This window comes from Salvelinus alpinus, chromosome 5, assembly GCF_045679555.1.
Source record: "Salvelinus alpinus chromosome 5, SLU_Salpinus.1, whole genome shotgun sequence".
Lineage (NCBI taxonomy): Eukaryota > Metazoa > Chordata > Actinopteri > Salmoniformes > Salmonidae > Salvelinus > Salvelinus alpinus.
Window position 1 is genome coordinate 65,207,596 of NC_092090.1, and position 22,003 is coordinate 65,229,598.

Sequence of the window (22,003 nt, forward strand, 5' to 3'; positions counted from 1 at the left end):
CCAGTTGGTCAGAAGTTTACATACACTCAATTAGTATTTGGTAGCATTGCCTTTAAATTGTTTAACTTGGGTCAAACGTTTCGGGTAGCCTTCCACAAGCTTCCCACAATAAGTTGGGTGAATTTTGGCTCATTCCTCCTGACAGAGCTGGTGTAACTGAGTCAGGTTTGTAGGCCTCCTTGCTCGCACATGCTTTTTCAGTTCTGCCCATTTTCTATGGAAGTGAGGTCAGGGCTTTGTGATGGCCACTCCAATACCTTGACTTTGTTGTCCTTAAGCCATTTTTCCACAACTTTGGAAGTATGCTGGGGGTCATTGTCCATTTGGAAGACCCATTTGCGACCAATCTTTAACTTCCTGACTGATGTCTTGAGATTATGCTTCAATATATCCACATAATTTTCCTTCCTCGTGATACCATCTGTTTTGTGTGCACCAGTCCCTCCTGCAGCAGAGCACCCCCACAACATGATGCTGCCACCCCCGTGCTTCACTGTTGGGATGGTGTTCTTCGGCTAGCAAGCTTCCCCCTTTTTCCTCCAAACATAACAATGGTCATTATGGCCAAACAGTTCTATTTTTGTTTCATCAGACCAGAGGATATTTCTCCAAAAAGTACGATCTTTGTCCCCATGTGCAGTTGCAAACCGTAGTCTGGCTTTTTTATGGCGGTTTTGGAGCAGTGGCTTCTTCTTTGCTGAGCGGCCTTTCAGGTTATGTCGATATAGGATTTTACTGTATATAGATACTTTTGTACCTGTTTCCTCCAGCATCTTCACAAGGTCCTTTGCTGTTGTTCTGGGATTGATTTGCACTTTTCGCACCCAAGTACGTTAATCTCTAGGAAACAGAACGCGTCTCCTTCCTGAGCGGTATGACGGCTGCGTGGTCCCATGGTGTTTATAATAGCGTACTATTGTTTGTACAGATGAACGTGGTACCTTCAGGCGTTTGGAAATTGCTCCCAAGGATGAACTAGACTTGTGGAGGTCTAAAAAAAAAAAAAAAAAAAAATCTGAGGTCTTGGCTGATTTCTTTTTGATTTTCCCATGATGTCAAGCAAAGAGGCACTAAATTTGAAGGTAGGCCTTGAAATACACCCACAGGACCAATTGACTCAAATGATGTCCGCCCCATCAGACCCACAGATGATGCAATCTCTATTGCACTCCACATTTCCCTCTCCCACCTGGACAAGAGGAGCACCTAAGTAAGAATGCTGTTCATTGACCACAGCTCAGCGTTCAACACCAGAGTGCCCTCCAAGCTCATCACTAGGTTCAGGACCCTGGGACTGAACACCTCCCTCTGCAACTGAATCCTGGACTTCCTGATGGGCCGACCCCAGATGCTGAGAGTAGGCAACAACACACCTGCCACGCTGACCCTCAACACGGGGGCCCTTCGGGTGCGTGATTAGTCCCCTTTTGTACTCCCTGATCACCCACGACTACGTGGCCGCGCACGACTCCAACATCATTAAATTTGCTGATGACACGATGGTGGTAGGCCTGATGACTGAGACCTGGCAGTGAGGTGCCAGGACAACACCCTCTCCCTTAACAACTATGCAAGACAAAGAAGTGTGTGACGAAGCATGTGACAAATAACATTTAATTTGATCCAGTGCTCCTCTGAGAAGTTACTGTTTGCTTTCTGTTAAGACTTATTAAATAGGAATTCATTTTCTGTTTATTTTCTGTTTATCACACACCATTTTTTCCCCAGCTATAGTCATAGCTATATACTTTGGGGACAGTATATGAAGATTAGTGCCCAAAAACTCCTGTCCTACTCCATAATCCTTAGGAATGTATCCTCTCACTGCCCTTCAGCTTTTACTGTAGATGATTTAGAGGTGAGGTTTGTGTTTGTGGGGATGTCTGACCTGTGATCAAGCACATGCATTACCTTCTGCTCCAACCAGATTTAACATTGAACATTCCTCTGTGTTTATGAAAGGTCATTCTTGGCTATGTACATTTCCTAACTGGCTTACCATTGAGCTGCATTTATCAATGCAGACGTTATGTACATACCAATGTGTTCTGTTGCAGTAGCAATTTAGGTAACATTTGAGATGCATTCATGCCTGCACTCTGTATCCGACAAGGAACTAATAGGGTACTGTGGGCACCTAGAAGGAATACAGCCTGAAAGAAGTTTATTCTTGGTTGTTCAAATTTGTGGTCTCAATTGAACGTCAGCTATTGAAACGTCCCCCAGAGAGGTGGTTGATTGAGGTTTATTGAAGGAAGTAAGGTGTAATGGTGGTTCATAAAGGAGTATTTTTATTTTATTTTATTGATGTTAGATGATTTATGTGGTAACATGCCTTGAAACAACCTTGTTCTACTTTAATGTATTTACTTCCATTTGTTTTTGCTCCTTTGGTTTGGAGGAATCTCCTACCATGCTGTTACATGAGCTGGGGCTGGGAGGCTAGGTGGAGGCAGGGCTACTGTGGCAGACAGGTAAAATCTGTCCTAATGTTAATTGGGATTGAAATTATTTTATTTGTCTGTCTCTGTCTCACTCACTCACTCACCATTGTACAGCAAACCTTGTTGGGGGACACAATTCAGTCCCATTCAAAAACCTAACCTTGACCCTAAACCTAACCCTAGCTCCTAACCCATACTCTTACCTTAACCTCAACCGAAAACCTAACCTTAACCTAACCATAGCTCCTAACCATAAAACTAACCCTGAACCTAATTTGAATCCTAACACTAATTCTAACCTTAAACCTAAACCCCCTCGAAATAGCATTTGACCTTGTGGGGACTAACAAAATGTCCCCAGTTGGTACATTTTTGTTCATTTACTATTCTTGAGGGGACTTCTGGTCCTCTCTTTTTTTTGAGGGGACTTTTTCCCCTCAGGCTTAAGGTCAAACCAACCACTTTTTCCTCTGTAAACCTCTGGCCTTGTCATCATAGTAGGGTTCTGTAAAGTGCCATGTCAAGCCTAATAGGAATGGCCCAAGAACTTGACTACTGTGGGGTTGAAAAAGTCATTTGACCTTTGAATTTGAACAATTGAATGAACTTCTCACATAACTGATGGATTGCTCTCTGGCCATGTAACAACAATGAAAAGTCTACACCCCAGTGCACTGCATTCCCACAATACAATTCAACTGAATGGGATGTTTAGTTTATCCTCTGAAATACACAGTCTAAAATGTAGCCCTTAGTCTCTTACAACTCATAGCTGTGGAAATCAAGATTAGTTTTCACAGTCAATGTGTGAGTTTGTGCCAGTGTGACACAAACCACGAACTTCTGTGTCTAATTTATAAATGCCACACAGTACTAGTTAAGGACATCGTCTTCCAATTAAAGTCGTTCATCTCAGATTCGACTACAAGTAATAATTGCCTTATTTCTTTCTCCAAATAAGTCAAACTGTAGTTTTTCAGGATTTGTAATAGTTTTGTGGAACATCTGTTTCCACTTTGTCAACAAAGGCTCTTTTTAATGTTTTCTAAGGAGCATGAACAAGTGAAACGGAGACGTGAGGTAAATTGCCTGCACTGCCACATCATAAACACTGTTTCTGGAAAGGACAAATCATCTATTTGTGTTGTGGCTCACAGAATAATCAGCTCCCAACAGTGCTGGTCTAGTCAGCACAGCACATGTGATCTTGAAACAAATGCAGCAAGCCCAGGGAGGGGCAAACTTGATCCCAGGAAGTCACTTTAGCTCAATACTGTTGTGATGTTCTCCAGAAATGATTTGTTCTCTCACTTGGAATGTCTATGTAACCCAGTTTCACAAGGATATTTGGTGATTTCTGTAAGAAGTCAATGGAGTTCAGGGTCTCTATTGGAACCATGTGCTGTAGGCTCCATGGCCATTGTTTTTGCATTAGCACTGTGTTTTGGTGGAGGCTTGAGGTTACAGTCTGGCCTGAGAGGATGAGAAGTAGGTTAATTAAAGATTACACACTAAGTCACACCATTGTCTAATTGCTCCAAACGGACATTCATGTTATAAAGAGTATTGCGCCTCAGTACTGTGAGTGCAAGTGGCGCTTGAATCTGAATGATGCATTTGTTTTTAATCATGTTTCATTGGCATGTCTTGTTGGTGCATTTGAAAGGCATATTTCAGTTAATTTCTCAAGGGCAACAAACATCATTGTGGTTGTAACATGTTAGAACTAATTCCCCAAGTTCACTTTCTAGTGTATGATTCTGGGAATGGACTATTGTAGCCTACATAATAAACCTCACACATACTGCAATTGTCAGTGTTAGCCCTTTCTCACTGGGCACAGACGTCAATTCAATGCCTATTCCACGTTAGTTCATCGTAATTTCATTGAAGTGACGTAGAAACAACGTTGATTCAACCAGTGTGTGCAGAGCTGGTTGGCTGATTCTTCTGTCCTGTGGTCAATGCGTAAGATGGCTCTAAATCATTCTATGACACCAGTAAATGAGTTGAAACACTCAACTCATGGCAGTTACATTCTGTTCAACTCCAAGCCCGGAGGGTTAGGATGACGCAGTCAGTCTGGTCTCATTCCAAGGGACCTCATTTGAAACTTGTTTAGTTGAATGACATATTCTCTTCAACTACCAATGGTAGGCCTACAAATGCACTGCATTGATTTCACGGAGCAGTCAGGAGCAAAAGAGAATCACAGCTCAATGAGTTTCCTGAAAGAGGATATTTGATTGACAAACTTTTAAACATTCTTTTCTCATTTACATTGTAATTAATTGTCATTATGTTGCTACAGTGCCTTGCAAAAGTATTTATCCCCCTTGGCGTTTTTCCTATTTTGTAGCATTACAACCTGTACTTTAAATGGATTTTTATTTGGATTCCATGTTATGGACATACACAAAATAGTCCAAATTGGTGAAGTGAAATGAAAAAAATGTATTATTTTTTTTAAATTCTTTAAAATAAAAAATGAAAAACTGATGTGTGCAAATGTATTCACCCCTTTGCTATGAAGCCCCTAAATAAGATCTGGTGCAACCAATTACCTTCAGAAGTCACATAATTCGTTAAATAAAGTCCACCTGTGTGCAATCTGTGTCACATGATCTCAGTGTATATATATACACCTGTTCTGAAAGGCCCCAGAGTCTGCAACACCACTAAGCAAGGGGCACCACCAAGCAAGCGGCACCATGAAGACCAAGGAGCTCTCAAAACAGGTCAGGGACAAAGTTGTGGAGAAGTACAGATCAGGGTTGGGTTATAAAAAATTATCAGAAACTTTGAACATCCCACAGAGCACCATTATTAAAAAATTTAAAGAATATGGCACCAGAACAAACTTGCCAAGAGAGGGCCGCCCACCAAAACTCACAGACCAGGCAAGGAGAGCATTAGTCAGAGAGGCAACAAAGAGACCAAAGATAACACTGAAGGAGCTGCAAAGCTCCACAGCGGGGAGATTGGAGTATCTGTCCATAGGACCACTAAGCTGTACACTGCACAGAGCTGAAATTTACGGAAGAGAGGCCAGAAAAAAACAATTGCTTAAAGAAAAAAACAAGCAAATACATTTGGTGTTCACCAAAAGGCATGTGGGAGACTCCCCAACCTCAGCAGGCTGAAGAAATTTGGCTTGTCACCAAAAGCACTCACAAACTTCTACAGATGCACAATCAAGAGCATCCTGTCGGGCTGTATCACCGCCCGGTACAGCAACTGCTCCGCCCACAACCGTAAGGCTCTCCAGAGGGTAGTGAGGTCTGCACAACGCATCACTGGGGGCAAACTACCTGCCCTCCAGGACACCTACACCACCCAATGTCACAGGAAGGCCATAAAGATCATCAAGGACAACAACCACCCGAGCCACTGCCTGTTCACCCCGCTATCATCCAGAAGGCGAGGTCAGTACAGGTGCATCAAAGCAGGGACCGAGAGACTGAAAAAGCTTCTATCTCAAGGCCATCGGACTGTTAAACAGCCACCACTAACATTGAGTTGCTGCTGCCAACATACTGACTCAACTCCAGCCCACTTTAATGATGGAAATTGATCAAAAACTTATCACTAGCCACTTTAAACAATGCCACTTAATATAATGTATATGTATATACTGTACTCTATATCATCTACTGCATCTTGCCATCTTTATGTAATACATGTATCAATAGCCACTTTAAACTATGCCACTTTTATGTTTACATACCCTACATTACTCATCTCATATGTATATACTGTACTCGATACCATCTACTGCATCTTGCCTATGCCGTTCTGTACCATCACTCATTCATATATCTTTATGTACATATTCTTTATCCCTTTACACTTGTGTGTGTATAAGATAGTAGTTGTGGAATTGTTAGGTTAGATTAGTCGTTGGTTATTACTGCATTGTCGGAACTAGAAGCACAAGCATTTCGCTACACTCGCATTAACATCTGCTAACCATGTGTATGTGACAAATAAAATTTGATTTGATTTTAAACATATGGAAGAAGGTACTCTGGTCAGATGAGACAAAAATGTAGCTTTTTGGCCATCAAGGGAAACGCTATGTCTGGCGCAAACCCAACACCTCTCATCACCCCGAACAACATTGTGGTGGCAGCATCATGCTGTGGGGATGTTTTTCATCGGCAGGGCCTGGGAAACTGGTCAGAATTGAATGAATGATAGATGGCTACATGCAGGGAAATTTTTGAGGGAAACCTGTTTTCAGTCTTCCAGAGATTTGAGACTGGGATGTAGGTTCACCTTCCAGCAGGACAATGACCCTAAGCATACTGCTAAAGCAACACATTTAAACGTCTTTTAATGGCCTAGTCAAAGCCCAGACCTCAATCCAATTGAGAATCTGTGGTATGACTTAAAGATTGTTGTACACCAGCGGAACTTGAAGGAGCTGGAGCAGTTTTGCCTTGAAGAATGGGCAAAAATACCAGTGGCTAGATGTGCCAAGCTTATAGAGACATATCCCAAGAGACTTGCAGCTGAGATTGCTGCAAAAGGGGGCTCTACAAAGTATTGACTTTGGGGGGCGAATAGTTATGCACGCTCAAGTTTTCTGTTTTTTGTTCTTGTCTTATTTCTTGTTTGTTTCCCAATAAAAAATATTTAGCATCTTCAAAGTGGTAGGCATGTTGTGTAAATGATACAACCCCCCCCCCCCCCCCCCCCCAAAAAAAAATCAATTTTAATTCCAGGTTGTAAGGCAACAACATAGGACAAATGTGAAGGGTGGTGAAGACTTTCGCAAGCCACTGTATATAGACATCATAGATGAACTAATTGATTCCGGATGATAGCAACAATGAGACAGTCAGAGAGAGGGGCCACTAGCTTCCTCTCCTTTGCTCCTCTCTCTACCTCCTCACAAAGACGCATCCCACTAATGGCTTTTCCATCTGCTGCACCTTCCCCCCCCTGCTGCCAATTCCTGGAAACCCCTCCCCCAAAGTGCATAGAAACAAGCCACATATGTTAGAAGTATCTCACCGGCTGCTGTTTTTCTGCTGTGCTATTCTACAACAACACCGCTGCAATCAACAGGCATTTCTTTTCTAGACATTTGAATGAGGCACCGAGGAAAGTGCAGTCCTGAACTCTAAACAGGAAGTCAATCATTAAAGGGGCTGGGTGCCCAATAGCAAGCAGGGAAGGTGGAGGTTGGGTTGCCATGCGAGATTCAGTTAGTGGAACAAGTTCACTCCTTTCTTTAACAGCAAAACAAATTAAAGAGGAGGGTTATTCAGAATAATATTTTGATGACTGGCTTCTATGTAAGACTGTTAGGTTTAAGTACAGCTTGAGAGACTGCTTCATCCGTACAGGTAAATCCTGTATGTTAGAGTTATTAGCCAGTGATAGTGTTTGTCTTGGCCAGTATAAGTCTGTTGGGAGGAAATTGTATTTTTATTCTATCATGCCTGTCAGAGCAGTTGTATCTTCTATCTGTGTATTCATCTCTGTAATACGTTTTGGAGTCGGGTCATTTAATTCATGTTAAGTACTATACCTGTTCACTATTAATGTAAAGTTCTGGAGGAGGTGATAAGTCTGTTATCTGCGAGAATCCTGCTTGACGGTCGCTATGGGCCCTGGTTAAAAGCAACTGCACTACATGGGAAATAGCGGGTTATTTGGGAGGCAACCTTGGTTTTTATTGGGCAGACTTTCTTCAAAGTACAGTATACTACCAGATAATCTAAAACAGACAAGGTCGCTATCACCACAGTTTCCTCAATTATCATGTCGTCATGTCACAGGGTTGGAACCCCCAGATAGTTTTACATCCTCAGCATCCTGCATCTCTTCACTCCACTCACTGGTTAATCCTATCACTGCCGAGATCCAAGCAAAAATCGTCTTTTTCATTTATCTGACTTTCTTTTATATGCATGTCCAGCCCTTTATATTTAACCTCACAATGAAGTGTTTTACCATGTTCTTTTCAGGACAACCATGGCTACAAGTAGAATGTAAAACAAGTTGACATAAAGAGTTGCATTCATTCGTTTTATTGACAAATGTGAATGTAAAAAGAAGGTCCTCCAGAGCAAGAACCTGATAAAAAGGAATTTATATGAATGCTGTAAATACAGAAATAGTTTGCTCAGTGGGAAATGAATCTCCACATGGTCAGTGACAACTTTGTGACAGCAACTATGTGAGCTTATTACAGTATTATAGACACTGCAGTGGCGGTCGGGTGCTGTTTAAGATTAGGGAGGACATTTTTTTTTATCAGCATGGCCTTTTATATTAACATTGATAGGTTTAGATACTCAAATTTCCGCTATACCCATCATGAGGCTGCTACAACCTAGCCTACGAATGAAAGTTTGTGGACACCTTCTCGTCGAACATCTCATTCCAAAATCATGGGTTTTTAATATGGAGTTGGTCCCCCTTTGCTGCTGTAACACCTTCCACTCTTCTGGGAAGGCTTTCCACTAGATGTTGGAACATTTCTGCAGGGACTTGCTTCCATTCAGCCACGTGCATTAGTGAGGTCGGGCACTGATGTTAAGCGATTAGGCCTGGCTCGCAATAGGCATTCCAATTCATCCCAAAGGTGTTTGATGGGGTTGAGGTGAGGGCTCTGTGCAGGCCAGTCAAGTTCTTCTACACCAATTGCAACAAACTATTTCTGTATGGACCTCGCTTTGTGCACGGGGATATTGTCATGCTGAAACATACAAACAAAATCATCACTTTGCTCGTTGTATAATTCTCGCATCTAAGCGCTCTCCTCTCCTCTCCACCTTTTCCCACAATTTGTGGACTTCAGTGCACAAAACAACAGCTGTCTGTGACCAGGAGAAAAAACCTTTCAAAACTAAACCTTCATACCATAAACACTAAATGCTACACAAAGCCTACATTGTCACCGTATTAGCTAACGTCATAGTCAACATAGCTACTAACTAAACCCGCTACTATCATGCAGCACAGTGTACAGCAAGCTGTTTAGCAGTTACACCAGCAGGCCCCAGTGGCAATAAATGTATAAAACCGAAAGCTTACCTTGACTTAGAAGACTTAGCCAGCTAGCTAACATAAATAGCATTCCTCTCTGTTTGAGCTGGGTGTTTTAGTAGGATAAATTAGCTAGCTGCATTCGCTAGCTAAGTGAAAGTGAAAAAAATACAACAAAATATAGCTAGCTCTCTCTCTCTTTCTGCTGCTTCTACCTAAATTTGTAATAAATTAATTTGTTCAAAACTGTTCAACTATTGCCTTTCTCTCTCTTTGAGTCAACTATTCACCACATTTTATGCACTGCATTGCTAGCTAGATGTAGCTTATGCTTTCAGTACTAGATTCATTCTCTGATCCTTTGATTGGGTGGACAACATGTCAGTTCATGCAGCAAGAGCTCTGATAGGTTGGAGAACGTCCTCCGGAAGTCATCATAATTACTGTGTAAGTCTAGGGGGTGAGAACCATGAGCCTCCTAGGTTTTCTATTGAAGTCATCGTACCCAGAAGAGGATGGAAAATAACTGTCCTCCGGCTATACCATGGTGCTACCCCAGAGAGTGCTGTTGAGGCTACTGTAGACCTTCATTTCAAAACAGTGTGTTTTAATACGTTATTTGGTGACGTGAATATATTTAGTTTGATCTAAAAATGATAACTTTTTTAATGTTTCACTATTTTTATTTTTATGAAATTCACTGAGAAGGATGAACCTCCCCTTCCTCCTCTAAGGAGCCTCCACTGAGACACTAAGTGTCTACACCACCACTCTAGTCAGGAGGGCGCAACAGCGGCTGAAGAAATTTGGCATGTCACACCAGGTCCTCTCTAAATGCTACCGCTGCACCACGAGAGTGTTCTGACCGGTTGCATCATGGCCTGGTACGGGAATTGCTCCGTCCACGAACGCAAGGCCCTCCAGCGGCTGGTGAAGACGGCTCAGTAGATCACTGGGAAAGTGAACCCATCCATCCAGGACAGTTACTCAAAACGGTGCCCGAGAAAGGCATGCAGCATCATCAAGAACCCCATACACCCGAGCCATGAGCTGTTCGCACACGTACACGTACACATAAATACATTCGTGCTACACACATATCAAAACTGCCGCAACCAGACTCTTATGATTGCTAAATACTGCACAATTTAAAAATCCCCCCCCCCCATTCCCCTCTTCCACAAAAAACGTGTAAATATTGGACTATAAATTGTGCCTTCCGCTATTATACTTACTGTGCATTCTGAAAGTATTCAGACCACTTCCCTTTGTCCACATTTTGTTATGTTACAGACTTATTCCCAAAACATTTTTTTTTTTAATTCTCAGCAATCTTCACACAATACCCCATAATACAATTTTTAAATGTATACAGATTAAAAAACAGAAATACCTTGCTTACATAAGTATTCAAACCCATTCCTATGAGACTCGAAATTGAGCTCAGGTGCATCCTGTTTCCATTGATCATCCTTGAGATGTTTCTACAACTTGATTGCAGTCCACTAGTGGTTAATTAAATTGATTTGGAAAGGCACACACTTGTCTACTGTATATAAGGTCCCACAGTTGACAGTGCATGTCAGAGCAAAAACCAAGCCAATGAGGTCGGAGGAATTGTCCGTAGACTTCCGAGACAGGATTATGTCGAGGCACAGATCTGGGGAAGGGTACCAAACAATTTCTGCAGCATTGAAGGTACCTAAGAACACAGTGGCCTCCATCATTCTTAATTGGAAGAAGTTTGGAACCACCAAGACTTTTCCTAGAGCTGGCCGCCCAGCCAAACTGAGCAATCGGGCGAGAAGGGCCTTGTCCAGGGAGGTGACCAAGAACCTGATGGTCACTCTGACAGAGCTCCAGAGTTCCTCTGTGGAGATGGGAGGAACTTCCAGAAGGACAAACATCTCTGCAGCACTCCACCAATCAGGCGTTTGATGGTGGAGTGGCCAGACGGAAGCCAGTCCTCAGTAAAAGGCACATGACAGCCTGCTTGGAATTTGACAAAAGGCACCTAAACGACTCTCAGACCATGAGAAACAAGATTCTCTGGTCTGATGAAACCAAGATTGAACTCTTTGGCCTGAATGCCAAGCGTAACATCTAGAGGAAACCTGGCACCATCCCTACGGTGAAGCATGGTGGTGGCAGCATCATGCTGTTGGGATGTTTTTCAGTGGCAGGAACTGGGAGACTAGTCAGGATCGAGGGAAAGATTAACAGAGCCAAGTACAGAGAAATCCTTGATGAAAACTTGCTCCAGATCGCTCAGGACCTCAGGCTTGGGGCAAAGATTCACCTTGCAACAGGACAACGACCCTAAGCCCACAGCCAAGACAACGCAGGAGTAGCTTCGGGACAGGTATCCAGTGGCCCAGATCGAACATCTCTGGAGAGACCTGAAAATAGCTGTGCAGCAACGCTCCCCATCCAACCTGACAGAGCGAGAGGATCTGAGAGGATCTGCAGAGATGAATGGGAGAAACTCCCCAAATACAGTTGTGCCAAGCTTGTAGCGTCATACCCAAGAAGACTCAAGGCTGTAATCGCTGCCAAACGGGCTTCAACAAAGTACTGAGTAAAGGGTCTGAATACTTATGCAAATGTGATATTTCAGTTTTTTATTTTTAATACATTTGCAAACATTTCTAAAAACCTGTTTTTGAGTTGTCATTATGGGGTATTGTGTGTGTAGATTGATGAGGGAAAAAATATATGTAATCAATTTTAGAATAAGGCTGTAACGTAACAAAATGTGGAAAAAGTCAAGGGGTCAGAATACTTTCCGAATGCACTCTACGCTTAAATGTTTATTCGATTCTACTGAGCCATTTACTTTATGTTCCTATTATTATATTTTCTTATTTCTTATTGTTGTAGAATTGCTGAGAAAAAACCTGTAAGTAACCATTTAATTGGACGGTGTATACCATGTGTATCCTGTACATACAACTAATAAAACTTGAAACTCGAAACTCCTGGGATTTCCTATTATTTTCTATGTAGAAGAACCCCTTACCGTTTAGCAATTATTGTGAACCTTGTGAGCATCGTAGAGCAAAACATGTTACCTGTGTGTTCATGAGAGTCTTAGATTTTCATAGATAGTCAAATAGTTTGTAGCTCAAAACATTCTACAGAGGTTTTTGTAAAAAGTCCTGGCCCCGGGCCCCTTCAGGATCCACCCTTGTCTCACAAACACCTCTTTAGCTCAGCCCCCATTAATCACACAGACTAATGGTTGGTACCGTATCAATGGTTGCAGAAGAAATAGAAAAGAGACAAATCCAATGATACAACCCAGAAGTCTGAAGCTTAAACACACAATGTTTTAAAGGGGTTAGAAGTCCAAAACACGCCAGCACTATGGTGGGACTGTTGGAGTTAATGTGGTCATCTTTGGAAAAAAACAGTCGAGGAAAGAGTAGACAGATCTTTTTCAGTTTCTCTGTGGTTCGGTGGCATCTGAACATTTCTGTGGAATGATGACGTTTCAGGAAAACCTTTTCATGGAGATGTAACTGGCCCTATGGGCCCTGGTCAAAAGTAGTACACTACATTGGGAATAGGGTTCCATTTGAGACACAAGCCAGTGGCTTTAGGTCTGAGAGGACAGGACCTGGGTTTGATTTGTTTCTCAGCCAGACCTTTCTCAGCCTATCCGCTAAGAAAAGACAAATATCCATCAGACAGTACTTCTCTCCTCTCCTCTGTTGCCCATGGCCTACACTTTCACGTAGCGCAGGAATGTGGGTTGGGGTTTTGGAAGAGAGGCTGTGTATTCAAACTCCCAACAGGCATCACAGAGGAAGGTCTCCAAGTTACTTTTTGACACAGGCAGACATGTAGACAGATATACGCTGCCTTTAAAATGATACAGTATTGATCTGGTAATGCTTGCAGGAGAAGAGAGAAACACCTCAGGCAAGTCAGCATGTCACTCTCACCACAGATGGTTCAATAAGTGGAACAATATTCAAATCTTATTTCTTGTAATATTACAGTAAATGAAAGATCTTTGGTGGAGAGTTGCCATTGATTTTACAACCAATCATAATGCTTTGTGGGTGTTTTTCTCTATCTAGAACAAAAAGTTAATCTGCACACTGGTAAAATGCTACGAAAGTGTTTAATAGGCCAACATTTTGACCCCAGACTGGGTTTTAGTCACCTACCAGCATCTTTCCAGTGACACCCTTTAAAACGTGACTAGAAAGTGTTGTATGAGTTGCCATGGTCACTCCTTTGATATCCTTGTTCAAAAGCCAAGCAGTTGCAGTACAGCTGGGTCTGAGCTGTCATTAATTAGGTGATGGGATTGTAAAAATGTTTGGGTATTCTGTAGAGGCTTTATGAGGGAATGCAATTAGAGTGCCGGGGGGGGGGGGGGGGGGGGGTCGATGCCTTGCCTCCAGTATACGATTATGTAACAAGGGAAAACGGCCAAATGTACTCACATGTGGAGTGGTTATTTTGAAGATGATAAGGAAAAGACCATAGAGTAAGAGAGGACCATAGAGGACCACAGGGGAAGAGACCATAATTTATAATGAAATATATTTGTACAATACAGATGCCTCTTGGCCTATGAATGTGAAATTAACCCTACCACATATTAACATATATGATATGCTCAATACCTTGCTCATTCAATTACTGAAAGCCATAGCAGAGATATTGTATTAGCTGACACTCATATACTCAAATATGTACGTTTTTGTTCACAGAGTTTAAACATTCAGGTGGAGGACGTGCATATTCGGGCCATTCTGTCGTCATATCGCAAGCGCATCCCAGTGACGGAGGGCTACGTGGAGGTGAAGGACGGGGGGAAGTGGAAGCAGATCTGTGATGTGGAGTGGACCAAGCACAACAGCAGAGTCATCTGTGGCATGTTCGGTTTCCCCGGAGAGAGGAAGTACAACGCCAGAGTCTACAAGTGAGTAAGAGCCGGGACTTAACTGAATCCTCTTTGTCCCCTTTGGGACTTAAGGCCACAATGAGCTCCCTCTGTTTCTTCCTGTCCTTGGCTAAAGGGATGGGAGTGTAGAGATTAATACTATATTCGTCTCTATGGATGGGGCGTGGCAGCAGCAGCAGTGTCCATTATATTGGAGTGTTATGGAGCAGGACAACTGCACGTATAAGTAAGTACGCCTTGTCCGAGCCAGAATGGCCCATATCCTGTTTCTGTAGCGTGAGGCCGCTTGATGTACAAGTACATCCCTTGGACAGGACACTACTGTGCATACTGTATGTTTTTCTTGCAAAATGCTTATTATGTCAACTTGAGAGACCCTGTTTTGATCAAGCACAGGCCTATATTCATCTTCAGACATGTATGTATTAAGGCTGGGGCGGTCATTTACATTTACTTTCCCAGTTACTCTCCTAGGCCCAGTGCAACAAAGCAGTAACAGACCCATACCTCATGTTAGTCAAGATTAATTATTGGTACACGACACAGAAACCTTGACTCTTAAGCTCTCCACTCACTCCACTCCATTATTTAGCACGTGTACGTGCGCATGGGTGGAGTCGGATATTTTGGAGCAACGCGCACCTTTTTGTAACATGATACACTACTACATGACCAAAAGTATATGAACACCTGCTCGTTAACCATCTCATTCCAAAATCATGGGCATTAATATGGAGTTGGTCCCTCCTTTGCTGCTATAACAGCCTCTACTCTTCTGGAAAGGCTTTCCACTAGATTTTGGAACATTTCTGCGGGGACTTGCTTCCATTCAGCCACAAGAGCATTAGTGAGGTCAGACACTTATTTTGGGCGATGAGGCCTGGCTCGCAGTCTGCATTCCAATTCATCCCAAAGGTGTTCGATGGAGTTGAGGTCAGGGCTCTGTGCAGGCCAGTCAAGTTCTTCCACACCGATCTCGACAAACCATTTCTGTATGGACCTCACTTTGTGCACGGGAGCATTGTCATGCTGAAACAGGAAAGGACCTTCCCCAAACTATTGCCACGAAGTTGGAAGCATAGAATCATCTAGAATTCATTGTATGCTGTAGCGTTAAGATTTCCCTTCACTAGAACTAAGGGGCCTAGCCTGAACCATGAAAAACAGTCCCAGACCATTATTCCTCCACCAAACTTTACAGTTGGCACAATGCATTGGGGCAAGTAGCGTTCTCCTGGCATCCGCCAAACCCAGATTCGTCCGTCGGACTGCCAGATGGTGAAGCGTGATTCATCACTACAGAGAACACATTTCCATTGCTCTAGAGTCCAATGGCGGTGAGCGTTACACCACTCCAGCCGACGCTTGGCATTGTGCATGGTAATCTTAGGCTTGTGTTAGGCTTGTGTGAGGCTGCTCGGCCATGGAAACCCATTTCACGAATCTCCCGATGAACAGTTATTGTGCTGACATTGCTTCCCGAGGCAGTTTGTAACTCGGTAGTGAGTGTGAGATGATTTTTTATGATCCTGGACTTCCTGATGGGCCAACCCCAGGTGGTGAGGGTAAGCAACAACACCTCCACCACGCGCTGACCCTCAACACGCAGGCCCCCCAAGGGGTTGTGCTTAGTCCCTTTCTGTACTCCCTGTTCACACACTACTACATGGCCACGCACGACTCCAACACCATCATCAAGTTTGCTGACGACACGACGTTAGTAGGCCTGATCACTGACAGCAATGATACATCCTACAGGGAGGATGTCAGAGAATGGTGCCAGCATCTCCCTCAACTACAGAGGGTGGTGCGGACGGCCCAGTACATCACTAGGGCTAAGCTCCCTGCCATCCAGGACATTTATATCAGGCGGTGTATGAGGAAGACCCAGAAAATTTCCAAAGACCTCAGCCAACTCAGCAATGTACTGTTGTCTCCACTACCATCTGGAAAAAGGTACAGGAGCATCAGGTCTCGGACCAACAAGCTTAGAGACAGCTTCTATCTCCAAGAAATTAGACTGCTGAATAGCTAACCGATGGCTGCTCACCCCCAACCATCGTCTAGCTGCATTTACTCAATCTGCATTGACTTTATGCACACTCTCAGGTCTCTATCCACACACACTGTCACTCTCTTACACACACACGCATGCGCACACACATACACACGCACGCGCACACACATACACACACACACACACACACACATAGCGCACACACAAACACACACTCACACATACAGACACCACACACACTTACACACACCTTAGAGGATGTTGGTGTGAGGAGCTATAGGGGGATGGGCTCATTATAATGGCTGGAATGGAATAAATGGAATGGTATCAAACACATCAAACATATGGAAACCAGATGTTTGGCTCCATTCCATGAATTCCATTCCAGCCATTACATTGATCCCGTCCTCCTATAGCTCCTCCTATAGCTCCTCCTGTAGCGCCTCGATGCTGCTACTATTTATTATTACTTATCCGGCTGCCTAGTCACTTTTTACCCCTGCCTACATGTATGCGTATATTACCTCAACTTACACCATATCCCTGCACATTGGCCTTGTACAGTATATAGCTTACTTTTTTTTAAAAATATATATTTTGTTAATACCTTAAGACCAAAAATATGCTGATTAAGAGATTTCATATGTAAGGCTGCCACTCTCCGTTATGCTGCAACCCCGTAATTATAGTGCAGGTTGGGGGAACCGGGGCGGAAGGGCTGGGGGGGAGGGGGCTGGGGAAGGGGAAGGGGGGGCAGGGAAGGGGGAATGATTTATTGAGAGGTTCTTCTGGGTGGGAAGCGACCAATGAGTGGGTTTCCCTGTGGGTCAAGCTTTTTATTTTACACCCATGGGCTTATCAACACTAAAGATAACAATTACCTTTCAGATAAAAGAATGGTAACACTAGCTATTATCTTCAAAATGAAACTCTGCGTACAAATGAGACACACACACATCAAATGAATCTAACTTAGTGACAACCGATGTGACATATTCAAAACACTACTATCAGAGCCTATTTCAGTGTGAAGACAAAGATGTTGTTGTCATACTGTATATTGTGTGCATGTACTCAAACAAGAAAGGAACACCAATGCAAGTTTTATATTTCAACATGACTCAATACATGACAAACAGCAGACTGTAAGCACACATACAGTAAAAATGAAAACAAAAATAGGCCTATTTGTACTACTGTACTGTACAGTATGTTAGATCAATTGTACGGAATAGATAAAGAAACGGTGAAAATGTAGTAAAATCACAATCAAACCTCAAGAAACAAATACTCCATTGCGAAAACAAAATTAGTCATGTCTGTTGTTTTGGTCCCGCCACAGATTTTCATCAACATCACAGGCGATATTCTCCTTGGCCAGACAGCGGGGGAAATATCTTCTGGCATGACGCATCCACCCATAACAGGACTCTGCTGGAATGTCACCACAGCCCTCCTCCATTGCCTGGAGAAGGGCCATACGTTCATGGGGTTTGCGATCATACACCTTCCACGCCATGCTGAAAACAACTCCTCAATGGGTTTGAGAATTGGCAATATGGTGGGAGATAAAGAATTGTAAACCTGGGATAGTCATGGAAGCTGACCTGACCTGAGTAGCCCGATGGAAACCTATGTTGTCCCAAATTAGAACATACATTTGCTGCTCAGCATCACCTGGCACTCTCTGCTCTGGGTGAAAAAGATTGTCATGTACTGTAAGGTGTTCAGGAAATTAAGGAGATGGGCAGTGTTGAATGGTCCAAGGGTGGCATGGCGGTGGATGACCCCATTTGAGGTTCATAACTGCGCATATGGTGACATTTCCCCCGCGGTGGCCAGGTACAGTGCATTAGGAAACTATTCAGTTCCCTTTTTTCTCATTTTGTTACGTTACAGCCCTCATAAATCTACACACAATACCCCATAGTGACAAAGCGAAAACAGGTTTCAGAAATGCAAATGACAATAAACAGAAATACTAAATGTTTCTCCATGAGCTCAAAAGGGCATTAGGTATCATGAATAAAGGCAAATCACCTGGTTGTGACGGTATTCCTCCTGAGGTCTATTGAGGTCCACTGTTACTTGAAATGATTAATACAGCCGTTCACAAAGGTTCATTGGGAAGGGATGTAAATACAGCACTAATTTTTATTTTATTTAAAAAAGCTAAGGACGCCACCCAGTGCTCTCACTGTCGCCCTCTGTCTTTGATAAACACAGATATTAAACTATTTTCAAAAATTCTGTTGTCCCGTCTTGACACCTACTTACCCAAATTGGTAGATCTGGACCAAAGGGGGTTTGTTAAAAAACGATTATCCTCAGATAAACTCTGTCGTTTATTTCATATCTTACATGCTTCATCAGAAACCAAATCTCCTTGGGCAGTTCTATCTCTCGACGTAGAAAAAGTTTTGATAGACTAGAATGGCCATATCTTTGGTCATTTTTGGAACATATGGGAATTTCTATAGTTCAATGCTTCCCTTGTTACAAAAAGTATATGGCAAGGATAAAAGTAACAAACTTGCAGATAGGAAAAGATATAGAAGGACTATCCATACCAAACTTTAAATGGTATTTTCAGGCACTAGCATTTCATCCCATCCTAAATTGGTTTAGACATGATTCTTCAGTCCCCTGGCTGAGTATAGAAAGATATGGTGTCTCCTATTGCCCTGGAAGAGGTGGTGTTCACTGATATATCCCTTAAACAATGTAAACTATGCTTTTGTCCTACAATTGCGCACACAATTTACATGTTATGCAAATCAAAATGTCATGCCCATACTCCTTTCACAATAACCCCTTGCGATCTGGAGGGCGGCCTTTTGCATCCCCCCCAATGGTCCAAATGTGGAATCCGTACCCTTGCCGATGGTGGTGGGTGACTGACCAGCAACCCTAGTTGCTAGGTTGGTGGAAAGGGTTTGGAAACATGGCTTCAGGGGGTGGGGTTGGGGGAATGGGAAGGGAGGTTGGAGGTCCACTTCTTTTTTGTTTTCTATTTAGTGTGAATTTATTATCACTGTATTTCTTACCGTTTTTTTTCTAGTGGCAGATTGTGAGTACAGTACATGTTTTATAAACATATACTTATACTTACATATACTTATACTTATATATGTTTTATAAACATATACTGTCATTTGAAATGGATAATGTACCTGTAAGCCCCCCAACAAAAAATAACAAAACAAATAACAATTAAATAAGAGTTCCCTCATAGTGGAAATTATGAACCTATGTGGTTACTTTTACTCCCCGATATGCTACTGAAACTTTAGGCCGTTATTCACCAAACGTACAACTCACCAGAACATTAACCTTCTTACCCTCTCGCTGTGGATCTTTTTTTATTTTTTTTTGGTGCTCCACTTATCGGATACAGAACATATTTGCCTTAATCGGTGGTGTAAAGTACTTAAGTAAAAAATACTTTAAAGTACTACTTAAGTAGTTTTGTGAATATCTGTACTTTACTATTTATATTTTTGCCAACTTTACTTTTACTTCACTACATTCCTAAAGAAAAGAATGTACTTTTTACTCCATACATTTTCCCTGACACCCAAAAGTACTTGTTACATTTCGACAGGAAAGTGGTCCAATTCACACACTTATCAAGAGAACATCACAGGTCATCCCTACTAACTCTGACCTGGCGGATTGAGACGTAGTCCATGCAATAAAACATATATCTCTAGCTTAAACAGACGGATTTTGATGGGGATTTACAGAGCAATAATACAAAAACTTCCTGTATTCTGCTTCACATCACACAATCTCTTAGAATTTACAGTTTTTCTCAATACCACAAAAAATGTTTTAAACAATGTTGTCGATTTTCAATACTAAGTCTGCAAGACAGAAATATCTGGCCTTTTGCAAAACAGTAAATGCTTGTTCAAAATGATGTTGCCTTCTCAAAACACAAATACATTCATCAAAACTATATTATACAGTCAAAATTGCACAGAGTGTACATTCATCAAAATAACATGTCTGCCTTTAAAAAGATGAATGCAGCAATACTTATCTCTTGATTCCTAGCAGACAAAACAGTAAGTTAGTCTGTCTTTAAAAAATCCCAGTATATCAATGCATTTTCTTTGCAGTCACTATATCATGATGATCAAAATTGGAAAAACAACTATCCAAAGGTGCTGAATTATGGGCAAGTACTCTCCTTTTATGCATACTTCACCAAACAATTTCATACACATTAAATCAAATATTATTTCTGATTTTTCTGATTAAAAAAAAATAAGCACATTGTGTGCAGGTTTCATTTATCGGTGTCATCACAATAGTAATAAGGAAAGATGAATACAATGGAGGACGTGAGGAACGCAACTAATATGAGTGCATAGGCCTCAATCCACACCAAAGCAAAGCTCCATAATGGAGGGTCACAATGTCGAAGATGATGACTTAGAAGTAACCCAACTTCATTCTCTACATCTCTGCATGTCTGCAATATTGTAAAAAATCATCAACCATTGCCTAGATGACATTTGTATTTAAAGTAATTTTCTTGCCTTAGTACCTGACCTTAGAGCACCTAAGATATGCAAGTCAGGTACTAAAGCAAGATCATTTCTGAAATTCTGTAAATGTATTTGATCATAGGTGTTCTGCTATAGAAAATTGCTTGTACGCGATTGAGAAAAACTGTAAGTAACCTTCCCCCCCTTTGTATATATACTGTGTATACAGGATCAGTGCATTCCTAAAAGTAGTCGTAATGGGGTACTGACTGGGCTGGGGGAAGATCTAACTCTTATATACACGTGGAAACCTGCAGAAGAATAGCCAGCGGTTATTAATCACTCAAACCTTAGCCCTCGCCTCTAGATCTGAAGCAACCTTGAATATACTGTCTCAGTAGGGGTAGAGAAGGAGAGAAGTTTCCTCTGCTTAGGTAAACACAGTACAGCAGCTCCCTACTTTCCATCTCTCCCGGCCTGCACCTGGTTTAAACCCATGAAACATGGAGATTGTTTTTATAGTCTGGCGTTTGGTCTAGGCGGCGGCACACAGCCAATGTCTACAGTTATTTCATAATCCAAACTTTGCCTCTGCTCAAATGTCTCTGTATGCCCTCTAGTTTAATTTAGCATATTCCAAATAATTTGAAGGTCATGGGGTTGAGTACACATCTTCCAAATGCATGTCATCCGTGCTGTGGTATGTTTCATTTAAAAAAATGCATCTTTCAAAATAAATGATAGCGCGTGCAAACTTTCAAGGAGTTACTGTAATCTAAATACAGTATCAAAGCGAGTACTGTGTAATGACATACAGTACAATACAGTAGAATTGACTGTATTGTACTGTAAAAAAGAAAAATGCTTCCATAATCATAATACATTAATGAATGGATGAATTCATGAATTAAATTCATTGGGGGGAGATTTCACAGTATTTTACCTGATTTACATGAGGATTGGTGCAAGCGGTTTGGCTGCTAGGTAATGTGCTTAGGCATGACATAATATCAATTCATATTTGGTGTTTTAGATCATTTGAACTTCTATAAGCCGTAACAAAGGCTTTTTAAATTGGCAGCAACTGCAGGGCAAAAGAGACCAAAAGGACATGACAAAATAC

At 42.1% G+C, this 22,003-nt stretch overlaps 1 protein-coding gene across 4 annotated transcripts in view; it reads left to right on the top strand.

The window, feature by feature from the left end:
• LOC139576521 (lysyl oxidase homolog 2B-like) overlaps positions 1-22,003 on the top strand; it is a 66,173-nt gene that overhangs the window by 17,332 nt on the left and 26,838 nt on the right. For all 4 annotated transcript variants that reach the window (XM_071402720.1, XM_071402719.1, XM_071402721.1 and 1 more), the window contains one exon: positions 14,174-14,385. In XM_071402720.1, coding sequence (XP_071258821.1) covers positions 14,174-14,385 — 212 coding nt within the window. The remainder of the gene's footprint in view (positions 1-14,173; positions 14,386-22,003) is intronic.